The sequence below is a fragment of the Lutra lutra genome, chromosome X, assembly GCF_902655055.1.
Source record: "Lutra lutra chromosome X, mLutLut1.2, whole genome shotgun sequence".
In the NCBI taxonomy this organism is placed as follows: Eukaryota; Metazoa; Chordata; class Mammalia; order Carnivora; family Mustelidae; genus Lutra; species Lutra lutra.
In genome coordinates, this window is record NC_062296.1 from 83,555,640 (window position 1) to 83,573,839 (window position 18,200).

The following is an 18,200-nucleotide window of genomic DNA, read 5'->3' on the forward strand; positions in this document are numbered from 1 at the left end:
TATTCCTATGTGATTTTGTTTTGTCTGCCTTCATTTAACTTTAACTGATCTGAGATCTGTGTTGGTAACTTTCTACTTGCTATGCTTTTCACAGAATGGACAGCAAATTATGGATGAACCTATGGGAGAGGAGGAGATTAATCCACAAACTGTAAGTAAAATACTGTATCATAAGGGATTTTACATAAATCAGATACCATATAGTTTAAGGATTCTTATTTTTCAACCAAGCAAAGTAATGATCTTATGGTATTAGAAACTTGTTTATGCTTTCACATTAATTTTATCAAAATATAGTCTTGAATATGCTAGTGCCATTTTTAAAAACTGTTTAATAAGACTGATTTTAAAAGAATGACAAAACAAATTGCTTTATATTGTTGAAAGTTTTTCATTATTCATTGGTACCTTAAAGCTTATTTTTTTAAGACTCCATTGACTTATTTGAGAGAGAACATGAGTGTGGGGTGGGGAGGGAGAGGGACAAGCAGACTCCCTACTGAGCAGGTAGCCCCATGAGGGGCTCAATCCCAGAACCCTGGGATCATGATCTGAGCCAAAGACCTATCCTTAACGAACTGAGCCACCCAGGTGCCCCCTTAAATCTTTTTTTTTAAATGAAACTAAACTTTGATTTCTTAGAGACAAAAATATAAAGGTGTTATACTTTATAGAACTATTTAACATAGAAGATGAATGGTCACCATTTCCTCATCTTGTTTTTTTATTCCCTTTTAAGTCCCCAGCACCTAGACCAGTGACTGGCACATAATAAACACTCATTAAATATTACATAAATGAATTAATAATACCTTTAAGAAACCATTGTTACAGTGCAGTTAGTATCTTCATTTTTTTCTGTACATAAGATAGTTATTACTGATATTTATAAAATATATATATTTTCCAACTTGCTTTTTTCACTTACTAAGTCTAGAACATCTTTTTATCATAATACAGGTAGATCTTCTTTTTAAATTGTTGCATGATATTCTATTTTCTTGAGATTTTATTTATTTGAGAGAGAGCAGGGAAGGTAGTGGGGAGGAGCAGAGGGAGAGGGACCAGCAGACTCCATGCTGAGCGTGGAGCCCCATGTGGGGTTCCATCTCAGGACCCTGAGGTCATGATCTGAGCCGAAACCAAGAGTCGGACACTTAACCAACTGAGCCATCCAGGCACCCCTGTTGCATGATGCTCTGTATTTTATGCATGTCCTACACTTAATGGAATTTTCCCCATTTATTTTTGTGAACTTGTGTTTCAGTAGGATATAGTCTTAGAGAAGGATGTGCTAGAACAAAGGATATGAACATTTAAATCTCAATAGACATAGGAGCGCCTGCCTGGCTCAGTCGGAAGAGCATGCAACTCTTAATCTCGAGATCATGAGTTCAAGCCCCACATTGGGTATAGAGATTACTTAAGTAAATATTTTTTTAAAAAATAAATAAATCTCAGTAGACATTGCCAAATTGCTGTCTAAACCAAAAGGGTTGTAAAAATATTACTGTATGAGAGTACCTGTTCAACCATACGCTATTCAACACTGGGTATTATTAGAAATTATTTTTCATTTGAGCCACCCTAAATAAATAATACTTTCTCATTTCACTTTGCATCTCATTTGATTATTACTGAAGTTGCATATCCATGTATTATTGGCCTTTTGTGGTTTTGGTTGATTATCTCCTTATGGTCTATGTGATCATATATATTCTGGATATTTACTCCACGTCTTTACTGTATCTTGCAAATATTTTCTCCCTGTTTTTTAACATTGATTATGTTGTCTTTCGTTGTATGTATACAGAAGTTTTCATTTTTAAATGATCATATCTGGCTTCTGGGTTTTGTATTTTGGTAAGAAGATCTTTCCCTTTCACAGACCTGTACCCCTGGGCTAATAATACATTATATTTTAATAAAAAATTTTTAAAAAGATCTTTCCCTGCACCAAGGTTATAAAAGTAATCCCTTATCTTTTCATCTACCTCCTCTCTGGTTTTGTGTTTAACATTTAGATCTGTGGTCTACTTGGAATTGTAGTACACATTATGACATAGAACTCTAACTTTTTCCAAATACCCTATTGTCCTAATCCCTTACTCACTGAACAAATAAAACCATTCAACTTATTTGAGATTTCTCTTTTACCATATATAAATTGCTATATTCTCCTTGTATTGGATTTCTAGAGCTTCCCTAATAAAATACCACAAACTGGGTGGCTTAAAATAATAAAAAAAATTTTTTTAAAGATTTTATTTATTTATTTGACAGAGATCACAAGTAGGCAGAGAGGCAGGCAGAGAGAGAGGAGGAAGCAGGCTCCCCGCCGAGCAGAGAGCCGGATGCTGGGCTCGATCCCAGGACCCTGGGATCATGACCTGAGCCGAAGGCAGAGGCTTTAAGCCACTGAGCCACCCAGGCAGTCGGGAGGACACTAGAATCTATGTGTCAACAGAGCCATGCTCTTTGAAGGCCCTGAGAGGGGATCTTTCCTTGCTTTTTCCAGCTTCTGGTGACTGCCAGTAGTTCTTGGGATTCCTTAGCCCTATCACTCCATTCTTAACTTCCATTGTCACATAGCATTTTCCCTATATGTCTCCATGTCCAAATTCCTTCTTCCCATAAGGATGCCAGTCATTGGATTAGGGCCCACCTTATTCCAGTATGACTTGGCACCTGGGTGGCTCACTTGGTTAAGCATCTGTCTTTGGCTCAGGTCATAACCCATATAGGTCTCCCTGCTCAGAGGGAAGTCTGCTGCTCCCTCTCTCTCTGCCCCTCTCCCTGCTCATGTGCGCGCTCTCTCTTTCTCTCAAGTAAATAAAGATCAAATAAATCATCTTTTTAAAAAAGTTAAATGTTGGGGCACTTGGGTGGCTCAGTGGGTTCAGCCTCTGCCTTTGGCTCAGGTCATGATCTCAGGGTCCTGGGATCGAGCCCTGCATCGGGCTCTCTGCTCAGTGGGGAGCCTGCTTCCCTCCCACTCTCTGCCTGCCTCTCTGCCTACTTGTAATCTCTGTCTGTCAAATAAATAAATAAAATCTTTTTAAAACAAAGTTAAATGTTAATTAAATGAATGCATAAAAGGGCCCAGACATGGGACCTGTGCCTGAGGTTACCTTCACGTTTAGTCTAGATATCTGTACCTCCCAGGCCATTTGAGGCATTCCGTTTCATTCATCTGGAGTATATATTTATTAGCTTTTAAGCAAACATAAAAACAAACAGTTAAGCATTAATACTGATTTTTCTGCCACAAGTTATCTGTTTTTCTTAGGTAACAATTTCTTTTGAAGGAAAACCTTCAAATTTTTTATTCTTTCTATAGTCTAAAAACATTTTCCATTGTGATATTATGTGGCTCATACTTCCCCTGAGAGTACTCACGGCATTAGTAACATTTACATTTGTAAGAAAATTGCATTTTATAGCCTGGTTTGTAAAGGTACCTGACAGGGTTGTGGTATCAAGCCCTACATCACGCTCCACAGTAGGAGCTCCTCTCCCTCTCGCTCCTCCCCACCCCCACTCACTCATGGGCTCACACTGTCTCTCAAAAAAAAAAAAAGAAGGAAAGAAAAGCTGCAGGACTACGGTATTACTAACAATGTGAGTGAAGTTTTTGAGCAGATCATTCCAGATAATAGGAATTAGGATTGAGTATAAAAAGCCTAATATTTACTATTTCACTGATGGTATTAAATCCAAAAGATTGTCAAAATATATATGAGCCTTATACTTTTAAATTGTATATTTGCCTTTAATGTACAACTAAAAGATTTCATTTTGTCAAGTACTGATAATTTAAATAACAAAAGTTGAGATGTTGCATTAGTTATCTATTTGATGCATATCAAATTAGCTCAGACTTAGTAGCTTAAAACAACATACATTTCTTACCTCACAGTGTCTGTGGGTCATTAATCTGAGCACAGTTTAATGGGGTCCTTTGGTTCAGGGTCTCTCGCTGCAGTGAAGGAGTTAACCAGGGCTAGATTGTCATCCGAATCTTGATGGGAAAAGGTTCTTCTTCTAAGCTCACATGTTTGTTAGCCCAGATTCTTGGCCCATAGAAACTGTGAGAAGATAATTGTATATATGGAGCTTGTCAACTGGTAGGCTTTCTTGTAGGTTTATTGGCCCCCCCCCTTTTTTTAAAGATTTTTATTTGTTTATTTGACAGAGAGAGATCACAAGTAGGCAGAGAGGCAGACAGGGGGCGGGGAGCAGCCTCCCCGCTGAACAGAGAGCCCCATGTGGGGCTCTATCCCAGGACCCTGAGACCATGACCTGGCCGAAGGCAGAGGCTTTAACCCACTGAGCCACCCAGGCGCCCAATTGGCCCCCTTTTAATGGGCTAGAACACAGAGTATGATGAGTAGCCAGTTTTGACCACAAGACTGTAGGATGGATGGAGAGTAACAAGAGAGAAGGAACCTGGGTCCTTTTTTGACCTGATGATCTTGTGATTCCTCTTCACCCTAATTTACCCTTTTCCCTATGGACTGCTTCACGAGAGAAAAATAGGCACTTACCTTGTTTGAGCCATTGCCTTTTGGGGTCTTTTTGTTATAGCAGTGTAGTCTGACTACAGCTAATCGTTCATTAACCAAGTACTTAATGAATTTCTCTGCCATGCCAAGAACTCTGCTAGGTTATTAGAGACTCAAAAGCAAATGAGGGAAACTGGCAGTCTTCAGATGGCAAAATAAAGTTGTTCTTGTCTTCTTCTCTTCTCGCCCAAGACATCAAGGAGAATAAGAAACAGAAATATGGTCTTTAAATTAGAAGACTTGTATAATTTGAACCACAACATATGAATATGAAAAGTAGATAAAACCATCATAACAAGAGGAAGTTAAAGGACCTAAGTGCTTTTAGAGAGGTGTAGCAGCAGGAAACATGCCTTATTTACTGCCCTCACAGCTCCAGAAGAGCTCAAGAATGAAGTCACCAGGTACCATGGAAAGTAGAGGAATGGCACGGGGCTAAAAACTGAGATTGGTTGAATATCAATATAAACAGCCTCCACTGTCTCCCCTCTCCTACCTCTGGAAGAGACAGAAGGTATTTTTTAGAGAAAAATGAATCCGAATGGCTCCAGACTTGGGGAACCCCAGGTATAGTAGGAAGTGGGGTGAGGCACTGGGCTAGAAACAAGGAGATCAGGTAAAAACCGAGTAAATGGTGTTATAGTCCCCTTCCTTACCTGTTACACAAACCAGGACTGTATCTTCCTGACTGGGAAGTAAAACCTTTCCTGAAGAAATTAAATGGTCCCTGATAAAAGACCTTCAGACACAGTTAGGAGATCTCAAATTTAAAGGCTGATTATTTGGCCAGTTAACCTAGCGAAAAAGCCTAACAGTTGACAAGCTCCAGAACATCTAGTCCACTTCTTAGTGTCTCACTCTGAAGTATGACTGAAAAGCCATATATCGCTGGACATTTGAGAAAGGCTTCCAAATGAAAGAGTAAGCTCTTGAAGGAACAGACAATGCAGTAAAAAGGAAAAAGAGAAGTTAAATTAATACTTTCTGCGTGTTAAAAGACAAAACTGATTTGCTAAAATAAGAGTAGAATGCTACCTTTTTAATCAGAAGAATAAATTCTTAGAATTAAAAATGGGATAGGAATGTTTTACATTTTAGTAGAATATTTAAAAGCTAATGTTAAGGAAATCTCCCAAAAAAACAGAATAAGGGAAAGAGATAGAAAATAGGAGAGAAAAAGAAAGAAGCAATCTAACATCTACTTAATAGGAATTCCAGAGACAACAGGGAAATGGAAAGGAAGAAATTAGGAAAGAAATATCCTAAGAAATTTGTTTTTTCCCACATTTTAATATCTCTGAAATCGAAATCCTTTTTAAAGTCAGTGGTGTGACACACTTTAATTGGCAGCACTTTCTTCTATAGTGGTATAGTGATAATCATGCTCTTAGATTAAATGGAGTACTAAAATACCAAAAAAAATTTTTTTCCTTAGTGTGAGGACTGTGAGTTGCTGGATTAAAACAGCCTACTGAAAGCCTCTTAATAAAAACAAATAAACAAAAACACCTACTCTCAAGAAGAATCATTATTGTGAATTATCAAACACCAGTGATAGAAAATCCTAGACGTTTTGTTGGACTGATTGTGTCCCCCCCGCAAAATTTATATGTTAAGCCTAATCCCTGATGTAATGGTGTTTGGAGGTGGGGTTTTCGGGAGGTAGGTAGGTAGTGAGGACAGATGGCTCCTAAGTAGGATTAGTGCCCTTACAAAAGAGACCCCAGAGAGCTCCCTCGCCCCTTCTGCCATGTGAAGACTCAGCAAGAAGGTGGCTGTCTAGAAACCGGGAAACAGATTCTCACCAGACACTGAATCTGCTGGTGATTTGGATTTAGACTTCCTAGCCTCCGAAATTCTGATGAATAAATTTCTGCTCTTTATCGTAAGTGACTTAGTATATGGTATTCTGTTATAGCAGCCCAAATGGGCTAAGATAAGCTTTTAGAGATTTTTAAAATATATAAAGGACGGGATATGAGAATAATATCAAATATTTCAACATTGGAAGTTAGAAGACAAGGAACAATGCCTTTGAAGTGCTTAGCGAAAATGATTTTCAACCAAGATATTTTCAGGCTTATACCTATTTTTAGGAAGGTGCTGGAATGTAGGCTCCGCCAACACAAGATGGTTGTTAACAAGAAAAAGACAGGAGATTCAGGCAACAAAGGATCCAACATTTATAAGCACAATGAAGAAAGTTCCTTCACATTGTGATGAATAAAGGGTGCTTCAGAAGACTAGTTCATTCAGTAGGCTTAGAGAGTACTCAGTCCAGATTGAAGCAGACAGATGATTCCAGGAAAGCTGTCTCCAGGGGAAAAAATAGAAGTGATGAATTATCCAATAGGTTGGAGTACTGAAAATTCACTTAAGAGGCAGAGTGAGAAGAATTTGAGATAGACAGAAAGAAAGCAAATTTTAAAACCCAAGTGCAGACTTAAGAAGAATACAGAAGTTATACACAAGAAATGTAACTAGAATATATTCCTTACCTTGGCAGTGAACAACGTTTGCGTCGTGATAATAATGTAAAAACTAAATACTGATTTAACCAAAATTTGTGATATAAGTGTTGTTATCTCTAATAGGATGTCTAAAGATAATATCTGAAATTGATGAGTCAAGAGGAAGTAGTATAAGGTTATTTTTTTCCTTTTTTAAGTTTTTATTTAAATTCCAATTAATTAACATACAGTCTAATATTAGTTTCAAATATACTGTAGGGATTCAGCACTTCCATACATCACCTGGTGCTCATCAGGACAAGTGCCCTCCTTAATCCCCATCACCTGTTTCACCCATTCACCCTCCCCCACCTCCCCTCTTGTTTTTTTTTTTTTTTTAAAGACTTTATTTATCTACTTGACAGACAGAGATCACAAGTAGGCAGAGAGGCAGACAGATAGAGAGAGAGGGGGAAGCAGGCTCCCTGCAGAGCACAGAGCCCGACGTGGGGCTCGATCCCAGGACACTAGGACCATGACCCGAGCCGTAGGCAGAGGCTTTAACCCATTGAGCCACCCAGGTGCCCCACCACCTCCCCTCTTGTAACCATTAGTTTGTTCCCTATAATTAAGAACAGTGGTGGGCCCCTTTCTTTTTTTCTCCTTTGCTCGTTTGTTTTGCTCCTTGAATTCCACATGTGAGTGAAATCATAATGGATTTTGTCCTTTTTTTTTTTTTTAAAGATTTTATTTATTTATTTGACAGAGAGAGATCACAAGTAGACGGAGAGGCAGGCAGAGAGAGAGAGAGAGGGAAGCAGGCTTCCTGCTGAGCAGAGAGCCCGATGTGGGACTCGATCCCAGGACCCTGAGATCATGACCTGAGCTGAAGGCAGCGGCTTAACCCACTGAGCCACCCAGGCGCCCATGTCCTTTTTTTTTTTTTTAAAGATTTTATTTATTTGACAGAGATCACAAGTAGGCAGAGAGGCAGGCAGGGGGCGGGGGAAGCAGGCTCCCTGCTGAGCAGAGAGCCCTATGTGGGGCTCAATCCCAGGACCCTGGGATCATGACCTGAGCCGAAGGCAGAGGCTTTAACTTGCTGAGCCACCCAGGTGCCCCGGATTTTGTCCTTTTCTAATGGACTTAATTTCAGTTAGCATAGTGCTCTCTAGCTCTATCCATGTCGTTGCAAATGACAAGAGTTCATTCTTTTTGATGCCTGAGTAATATTCCATTGTATGTATGTACCACTTCTTTATCTCTTCATCAGTTGATGGACACTTGGGCTGTTTCCGTAATTTGGCTGTTGTAGATAATGCTGCTATAAACATTGGGGTGTGTGAATCCCTTTGAATTAGTGTTTTTGTATTCTTTGGGTAAATACCTAGTATTGCGATTGCTGGACCATAGGATAGTTCTATTTTTAACTTTCTGAGGAACCTCCATACTGTTTTCCAGAATAGCTGAACCAGTTTGCATTGCCACCGGTAGTGCAAGAGGGTTCCTGGTTCTCTACATCCTCACCAACACCTGTTGTTTCTTGTGTTTTTGATTAGAGATAAATAACAGAGGGAACAATGAAAAGAGCTGAAAGGGTACCAGGAGCACTAGGTACTGTTCCTTTTTGGTCATATAAGCCTTAACAGCACTATCTGTTCATTTAAACATTGATAAAAATTTAAGTTAACTAGAATATAAAGTAAAACTAGTTATAACTAGTATAATCAGGTAAAAATTCACAAAAGACAGAAAATTTTGGTAGAGGTTTTTAGAAGTAAATGCCAGGATTTGGGTGAAGGCATTCTCATAGGAAAGTGGTATAAACAAAAGCCAAAGGGGAAAGAATGTGAGAGGTTGCTAAGTCAGTTTGACTAAAATGATAATCATAAATGAAAGACAAATTTCTCCTAAACAAAACTAAAATAACATAAACATAACATAAAATACCTTCACTCAGATCTTCTTGACATACGGAGCTGCCTCTGTGTTGTATCTTGAACATGTCCCTTGGTTTCTGTTTGTAGCAGAGCCATTTCATTCTGGCCGGATTGTTTCCTCCTTTACACCTCATCTCTTCTCTCTTCCCTTTGTTCTTTGCTGTGCATTCTGCCTTCTTCCCAGATCCTAGATCCACTTCTCTTCCATCTCCTGAAATTTTAATGCTTTTCCTTTATTCTGGCTTTTTAAAAGTTCAATCCTTTCTTGTCTTTACTCTCCTGAAGTAAAAACTTTTATATTTTCCATGTATCTCATAAAATATAAGAACATTTATCCAAATAAATTGATTCATACCAGAATATAACAGGCAGTTATCACCTTCCTCTATCTCCCTTTCCCAGGGATATTTGCATGTTAATCCATATTTATGCATAATTCATTGAATTTTTCACCAATTAGCTTGTTCTAGCTGGTGTCATTTGTTCTCCATCCCCTGCTGGAGAGACTTGATTATTTTTAGCCTTTATTCTGGTGGGACTGGGGAAAGATTACCTTCACAGCAAAAGATAAGAGTGCTATAAAGTACTTCAAGCCAAGATATCTTTCTGGACTCTAGAATTCCCCATCTTTTCTCAGCTGGCTAGAAGACTCCATGTTCTGCGTGATCCATGCTGAAGAAATAGGGAGTCTTGACCGTTTACATCTCTATAGTCATCCAAGAACCATCATTAAAGCAATTTCTTGCTTAGTTGGGAAATAATTCTCTTAGTGGTTCTTACAGTACCGGGCAAAGGTTCTTCTGAGGCTTCAGAATTAAAGGAGATAAATAAGTACCTAGCACAAAGTGTTCGTTTGCCTGTCATCTTCCTTCCAGAGTCTGTTCTTTTCTTTCAGACTATTCACCTGGAATAAAGTATGTCTCTTAGGAACTATGGTGGTATCCAGTAATTTTGTGGCTGACAGTAGGTCTGTGAGTGAAGTGAGTTGTGAAGTGAGTTAATTATCTCTTAACTTGGTCCTCTGGCCTTTCTATTTATCTTATTATTTATTTCTAGTGACCATGCACACATCAATTATTTATGACATCAAATTTGTAAATATGATATGACTACAGTCTTTTTTTTTTTAAAGATTTTATTTATTTGACAGAGAGAGAGATCACAAGTAGAAAGAGAGAGAGAGAGGAGGAGGCAGGCTCCCCGCCTAGCAGAGAGCCTGATGTGGGACTTGATCCCAGAACCCTGAGATCAGGACCTGAGCTGAAGGCAGAGGCTTAACCCATTGAGCCACCCAGGCAGCCCGATATATGACTACAGTCTTAGACACTGTATTTATCAACTCAGTCTTTGTAGCTGTTGTATCATAGTCACATGCACAATTGTCAAGAATTAGAGAAAGCTTGTTAAAAGTAATGGTGATTAAAAATGGCTTAAAAAGGTATAGTGAAGATAGTTCATAGATGACCTTAAATGTCAGGTTAAGGAGTAGCACTCCTATGAAGGACACAGGTAGTACACTGACAGTGCCCGCATTCTTTACAAATCCCCTAAAGTCATGATAGGCCTTTAGTAGTAATTTCTTCCAACTTGCACACATGCTGTTACTCTAGCAGTTGTTCATATAGTAACCTTAAGGCTACAGTAATGTATATGATGGCCTCCACAGTATCCAGGGAACTTCACCCGTTCCAAGTTGTCTACCATTTTCCTCCATTTCCTTGAAGGTTCCCTCAGGCTGCCTTAAATCTTGCCTTTGAGCATCCAAAGGGATACTCATAGCCCTGAGTCCAGCACATACTTGCACACATCATGGGTTCAACACAAAATAAACTATAGAAGGAGAAGCCCTAGTGCAGTAGACAATAGACAGTTAAGAATCCACTCAACACAGGAGAGTACAATAGAGGGCTCATTGGTAGGCAACATTTGTGGAGTGGTACATTGACAGCACTTACTGATTAATTGTGTATTGTCTGTTGTTCTAACTCTCATTGGCTGAGAGTATATTTTAGCACTTATAGCATGGGGAAAATATAGTCTAGTCCATGTAAGTATATACCACTTAGGAAAATTTCTGAGATAAATAGCATTATAATTAGCAGTGCATGGTGGCATTAAATGAGTACGTGTATAACTGGCAAATTTTACAAGCATGCAAGGTTTCCCTTTGCTACATTTTTGGCTCTCTTTCAAGGCTATTTTTTCTACTTCCTAGTGTCCTTTCATCCACCCATAAGAGCTTTAAAAAAATAAATAAAATCTCCCCCCTTTTTTTCATGGTTTGCCTACCTCATATGGTGCTTCTGATCCAAAATTGCTTCTCTTCTGCTGCAGTCTACACACTTTTTCAGTTTGATCTAATCCACAACTGGAAAGAGAGCAAACTGATTTAAATTCTGTTCAAGTATGACTAGTTTATAGAATCAGTCTGAAATAATGAGAGTTGTAACCTCTTTACTTACATGAAGGGGGGGAAGAGTGTGGATAGATTGATGAGCAATACAACCTAGGATGTATCACTGCTTACTGCAATAGGCCTACGTGGGGCATTGGTATAGCTGCCCCCTTGCCTTCTCTCCATGCTTATGGGAAATGTTGCACATGATCATTGAGACGAGACCTTAGAAGGAACCCATCTCAGTGCTCTAGGAAGCCACTACCATTTGCTTAAGATTGGTGATATTTTCTATCTCTGATTTAAAACCATAGAACTTTAGCACTTTGTAACATTACCTACTGATGGACGTGTACTAGAGAGTAATTCTTTTGTACTTAAATGGAAACCCCTAGATATTAAACCCTTCAGTACTGAAAAACTGATCCATACAAAACATCATATACAAAGGAATCATTTCAGAAAACATTTTTGTTTTAAGTTTCTATCCTCAGGTTGATTTTTCTCCAGCATGGTTCTACTTTCATGAGCTTATGCAAATGGATGATAATTGGGTTTGACCAGAGTTGGAGTTTTGCCAGACAAATATAATGTATGGTGTAGAAAGGTGTTCAGGAACTCTGCTGTGGATCCTCTACTGAACTGTCTTTCTTCTGGGTCTTACCACAAGTTTTAGCACTTCCTGGTTTCTGACCTAAGTCAGCCACTGGCCATACGTAAATACACACTCCTTCCCCAGATAGAATTGCCTGGTTATGCTCCCACCAACATCACAGCCATTCTGACTTTCTTCAAGAAAGTATGAACTTGGGGCGCCTGGGTGGCTCAGTGGGTTAAAGCCTCTGCCTTCGGCTCAGGTCATGATCCCAGGGTCCTGGGATTGAGCCCCGCATCGGGCTCTCTGCTCAGCAGGGAGCCTGCTTCCTCCTCTCTCTCTCTCTCTGCCTGCCTCTCTGCCTACCTGTGATCTCTGTCAAATAAATAAATAAAATATTAAAAAAAAAAAGAAAGTATGAACTTGAGCAACAGGTTCCTTAACTGCTCTTTTCTCCTCAGTTTCTGCATCTGTAGGATGAATAGTACTTATCTCAGTGTAGTGAGAATTAACTGAAATAATTTCATGTAAGCACAGTGCTTAGAATGTACTATCTTAAATGATATTGTTAGAATTATACTTTAAAGAAAGAAAAATTTATTAATGAATGAGAATTCAAATAAAGGAACTAAGGACTCGGTTGAAAGAAGCTAGAAAAAGAACCATAAAGTAAACTTCTAGAGAGCCAGAAGAAGGAATTAAATACAAATTCCAAAATCAGTGAATGAGAAAATGGGGAGTGGGGGAGCAAATATGCAACATTCAGAAAACAAAACACAATACAACTACAGATAGGAAAGAGTTTAAAACATCTTAACAACAAAAATATTTATAGATGAAGTGATATAATATCTGGGATTTGCTTCAAAATATGGGAATGAATTATGGGAATAATTAGTTATGGGGGAAGTGAGTGTATGAAGTAAGAGTGTGTGTGAAGTAAGATTGGCCATGAGTTGGTAATCATTAAAGGTGAGTAATAGGTACATGAGGGTTTGTTACACTAGTCTGTCTAATTTAGATATGCTTGACATGTTCCTTAAGTTTAAGGTTAAAAACATAGAATACTAAGTATAACTGTATACTAATATAAAAGTCTTGCTGAAACTTGGTTTTCTAGGAAAATCTAAATGATATCATTTAGAAAGGGGTAGAAAAACTAAGTATAGCAATAGCAAAGGAGAAATTTAAGGTGTTAAACTCTCTGCCTCCTAATTACGGGCAGGCCCCTATGATTTGATGGAGAAATCTTTGAGACTTTCAAAAAACAGATCATTCCTGTAGTCTTTAAAATGTCACAAAGCATAGGAAAAATAATGTACATTGCCTTCTAGTTTGTTTTATAAAGTTAGCATAGCCCTGAAAATGAAAGTTAATACACAAAAGGAAACTGCCAATTTAACTTATGAATATAGATGCAAAAATCTTTTTAAATAATTACAAATCAGATACATATATTAAAACAATGGATTTGGGGGCACCTGGATGGCTCAGTGGGTTAAAGCCTCTGCCTTCAGCTCAGGTCATGATCCCAGGGTCATGGGATCGAGCCCCGCATCATCGGGCTCTCTGCTCAGCAGGGAGCCTGCTTCCTCCTCTTTCTCTCTGCCTGCCTCTCTGCCTACTTGCGATCTCTGTCTGTCAAATGAATAAATAAAATCTTTACAAAAAAAAAAAAAAAAACCAATGGATTTTTCCCAGGAATGCGAACATATCAGGACACTGTTGATCTACATTATCAAATCATTAGGTCAAAGGAGGTAGATGAGGTGACTGTATTAATAGATAATAAGACATTTTATAAAATTGACTATTCATTCCTCTTTTAGTAAAGAGTATTCTGACCTTAACATGGTAAAATAATGTCTAAAACCAAATATCAGGGCGCCTGGGTGTCTCAGTGGGTTAAAGCCTCTTTCTTCGGCTCAGGTCATGATCCCAGGGTCCTGGGATCGAGTCCCACATTAGGCTCTCTGCTCAGCGGGGAGCCTTCTTCCTCCTCTCTCTCTGTCTGCCTCTCTGCCTACTTGAGATCTCTGTCTGTCTAATAAATAAGTAAAATCTTAAAATAAAATAAAACCAAGTATCAATATCGTGTCAGAAAGATTTAGTGAGTGTATTCCCAAGTCATGATCAAGTAGTGTTTATCAGTGCCTGCTTTATGGTCCATAGCCTGAGGAATTTGGGTTTTGCTTTGTGATGGGAAACCATTGAAGAATTTGAGGTAGGGGCATGACCCAGTCTGATTTCTGTTTTAAGATTATTCTGGCCATAAAGCCTCACCCATTCCTTTTCCCACTGCAGTAGCAGAGTTGACAGAAACCATATGGCCTACAAAGCCAAAAACATTTACTGTCTGGCCCTTTACAGAAAAAAGTGATAAAATGTATTGTATGGTTCAAGTGTGTACATGGTGTGTATCCAGAAAAAGACTATAAAGATAAGCACCAAAATAGTGATTTTTTTTCCTTTGTTTTTCTCCTTATTATTCAAGTTTCCTGTAATGGACATGCATACTTTTTATAATAAAATTTACTTCTTAAATAATAAGGTAAACACTAAAACCAGTAAGGTACAAGAATAAAGGGAAATTAGCTGAAATTTTAATAAGATTAATTTAGAGAAAGTCAAAAGAAGCAAGAAGAATATAAACAATAATACCTAGTTTCATGCACACAAGTAGTATCCATTTCAGATTTCAGCATATGACACTTTTTACTCCAGTAGCCATTATTTGAATTCCTATTGTATCCTCTTTGCTATGGGAATACAAAGATAAGTATGGTGCCTGCTCTGAAGATTAATCTGGTAGGGGCAGTGGCATGAACTTAAACAGTAATCAGTGTCTTAAGCAATGTACCAAAGGGCCTTAAGCGCTTTCATTTTTGGTTAGGAGATAACTAACACCCAAAAAAAGCTGTTGCTTAGTGGTGAGTTGTAATATGATTATAAGGGATTCCAATCATGTGAACTAGTCTTTTTAACTTTATTTATGGTGCCTTTTGATACAGAGAAGTTTTTGAATTTTATAATCAAATCTATACCAATATTTTCCTTAATGACTTCTGCCTTTCCCAGACAAGTACCCAAATGTCCTAACATCTCTGTCAGATGTAAAATGTCAACATTTATCCTTTTATTCTTTTCTGTCCCTCTGTTTATCTTTTATACAGCAGTACCACACTGTTTTAATTTAGGTATCATTTCATCTCAAGGAGACTTATTTTAGGTTTTGGTATCTGAAATATTGATTCATTTTCTTAGTGCTTTTATTAAAAAGTACAGCACACAACAAAATGTGACTGTTAACCTGAGCATCAGTAGTCATTAAAGCCAATTCAAACTAATCCTTCAAATTCAAAAAAGGTTATTTGGTTGCTTCTTAAATATTACTTGAATAAAGTTGATGAGTGCTGTATACAGAGACAATCCTATTTCTTTTCATCTTTTCATCAGTTTTACAGTAACCATGCTATTTGCTGCCTCTTGACAGTCTTAAAAGGCATCTCATGTTCAGACTGCAGTTTTTATGTTAGGTGGTCGTCCTAACCATGCTGCATTATAAGGAGACTTAAATAATTCCTTCTGGGAGATGGGCGGGTTCGTGTTTTGATGGAAATTTTCTTACATGCTTTCCTTGCTGAAAAATTGAGGCATGCATTTTTTTTTAAAGATTTTATTTATTTATTTGACAGAGAGAGAGATCACAAGTAGACAGAGAAGCAGGCAGAGAGAGAGAGGGAAGCAAGTTCCCCGCTGAGCAGAGAACCCGATGCAGGACTCGATCCCAGGACCCCGAGACCATGACCCGAGCCGAAGGCAGCGGCTCAACCCACTGAGCCACCCAGGCGCCCCGAGGCATGCATTTTTAATCAAGAGGACTGCACAATTCCCTAGCAGAATTCAAAATTTAATCTTGGACATTTATATGGGTCCCGGATGATTCTAATGGTTAAGCAAGATAATTTTTTAAATTGAGCAATTTTGTTTTTATTCTTCAACTTCTGTTAGGTCACTTATAAAACATTGCCATAAAAGGTAAATGCAACAAGAACATATATAGAACATTATAGAACATAGCTGCAAAAATTTGATAGGGTGAGAAGAGAAAGGCCATGTTGGCCTTTCCTATGGCACGTGTAACACCTAACGGATACTTCAATGTTTGCTCCATAAAGTAGTGCTGAACTGAGCTCTCATTATAGATAACTCCATTATCAAATATGTGCCTGCCTTGACTATGGTTCCTTCATCCAGAAAACTAGCTGACCATTTCTGGTGTTTTCAGAAGACTTTTCAGGTTTTGTGTTTTGTTTTGTTTTGTTTTTCATTAATTAACATGTAGTGTATTATTAGTTTCAGAGGTGGAGTTTAGTGATTCATCAGTTGCATATAACACGCAGGGCTCATTACATCTAATGCCCTCCTTAATGCCCATCACCCATTTACCCCATCCCCCCACCCATCTCCCTTCCAGCAACCCTCAGTTTGTTTCCTATAGTTAAGAGTCTCTTACGGTTTGTCTTCCTCTCTGATTTCATCTTATTTTATTTTTTCCTCCCTTCCCCTGTGTTCATCTGTTCTGTTTCTTAAATTCCACATATGAGTGAAATCATACGATAATTGTCTTCAGGCTTTGAAAATTCAGTTATTTTATTAAATTTGTATAGGTTATATATATATTAATGATCAATGTGTTTGTTGGTTCCACATAGGTTAGTTAAATGCACATCAAGTAGAGCATTTTCCCACAGCTCTCGATGTTTCTGTCCTTGGGTTTTGTTTAAAAGCCACTATCTCAGTGATCATATTCTGATTATTGGCATATTTTAAAAACTATTTTCCAAAATAAAAATACCTTAGAAGAACTTCTAGAGGCTGTTAGAGAATGAAATGGAGTAAGGGATTATCCAGTAACTTAACCTCTCCTTTTCTAGTTTGGCTTATATCAGTAAGTGTTCCGTTTGCTCACTAATAACCCAGGGGTTGGTCTTTCTTCTAATTTAGATTTTATCGACTAGGATTTTTAGCTCTGGACCTTGAAGTCTTTAACCTGGCCAATAATTGATGTCTATAACCAGTGTGAATTTAAATATAATTTACTTCCATTTAAGACAGGAAGAATTTGTCCTTCTATCACATGCAAAATGTTTCTTGCATATAGTCATTTGCTTCCCATAGTTATGAAACAATGCCTCATTGACAGGGAACACCCATGACTTGTCTATATATAACCTTAAAATAGTCTTGAGACTATCCTTTAGAGTGTATGTGTGTAAACATTACAAAGGGTAAAATTCCACATGTGCATCAATGACTTATTTTAATAGTGCTGACTAGTTTCATTTGCTTCTAAAGAGTCATATAGTTAAGAAATACTGGCATTCCTCAGGATTCTAAAATAAAATAATGTTCATTTCACTAGTTGTAAAAATTGTCTGGATTGCTAGGAACCAGGAGTTAAGAACATTTCAACAGGATTTTGCTATCAGCAAATCTGTTTTGGTTTCCTGTTCTGGCCTCCCTACCTATCAGCTAGCTACATAGTGCCCTCGCCATTACGTTTCTCCTTTCTTTTACCACAGGAAAATTGTCAGGCCTCTTTTTCTAGCATTTCAGGACCCGCCTGACAGGAAATTTTCTAATTGCCGGAACAGCTGGTAGGAGAAAACTTTGCAGGGGTTTGGCCTTCCCTTTCCAACCTAAGTTTTACAGTCAGAAATTCTTTTACCACCATCATGGTTTCGTAGCCATGTTTAAATTTTTGTCTTTTCGTGTTCGCTCTATACAGGTAAGCTTTGTTCAAATTCTGTAAAAACTAAAATGTTTTAGTTGGAGCTCAGTATAATTATACTAATTAAATAATTATTTCGTTTTATATGTTCTTTTAAGAAGGTTTTCAAAATTCAAAACCAGTTTTTAAAACGCTTTTAAAGGATAATATTTATGTTTGCTAAAAGTAAGCCACCTGTGTGTATTATTCGTTTCAATTGTATATTTTGTAAACTTATTTTTAAACTTAAACTTATTTGGCTTTTTAGTGGTAGAATAATTTTTTATTTTGCTCATGTTTGTAATTTTGTGTAATAAAACAGATGACAGTAACTTTCAGTATTAAACTAGGCATGAAGAAAATTGTGAACTTATTGATAGTTAGGAGATTACTATAATGTAAGCAATATTTTGATGGGTTGGAGAATATATTATTTTTAAATAGTCAAGACCTTAAAGTCAGACTTTTGTTGAAATTGGTTC

General features: G+C 37.8%; 1 protein-coding gene across 9 annotated transcripts in view; it reads left to right on the forward strand.

Moving 5' to 3' along the window:
* The window catches only part of RPS6KA3 (ribosomal protein S6 kinase A3), a 115,777-nt gene that overhangs the window by 31,957 nt on the left and 65,620 nt on the right, over positions 1-18,200 (forward strand). For 8 of the 9 annotated variants that reach the window (XR_007124678.1, XM_047715081.1, XM_047715083.1 and 5 more), the window contains one exon: positions 95-151. Coding sequence is in view for 8 of the 9 variants with exons in the window: in XM_047715081.1 (XP_047571037.1) it covers positions 95-151 (57 nt within the window). In the remaining variant the exon portion in view is untranslated. Of the gene's footprint in view, positions 1-94; positions 152-17,682; positions 17,737-18,200 lie in introns of those variants that run through there. The other variant, XM_047715089.1, reaches the window with a different exon arrangement.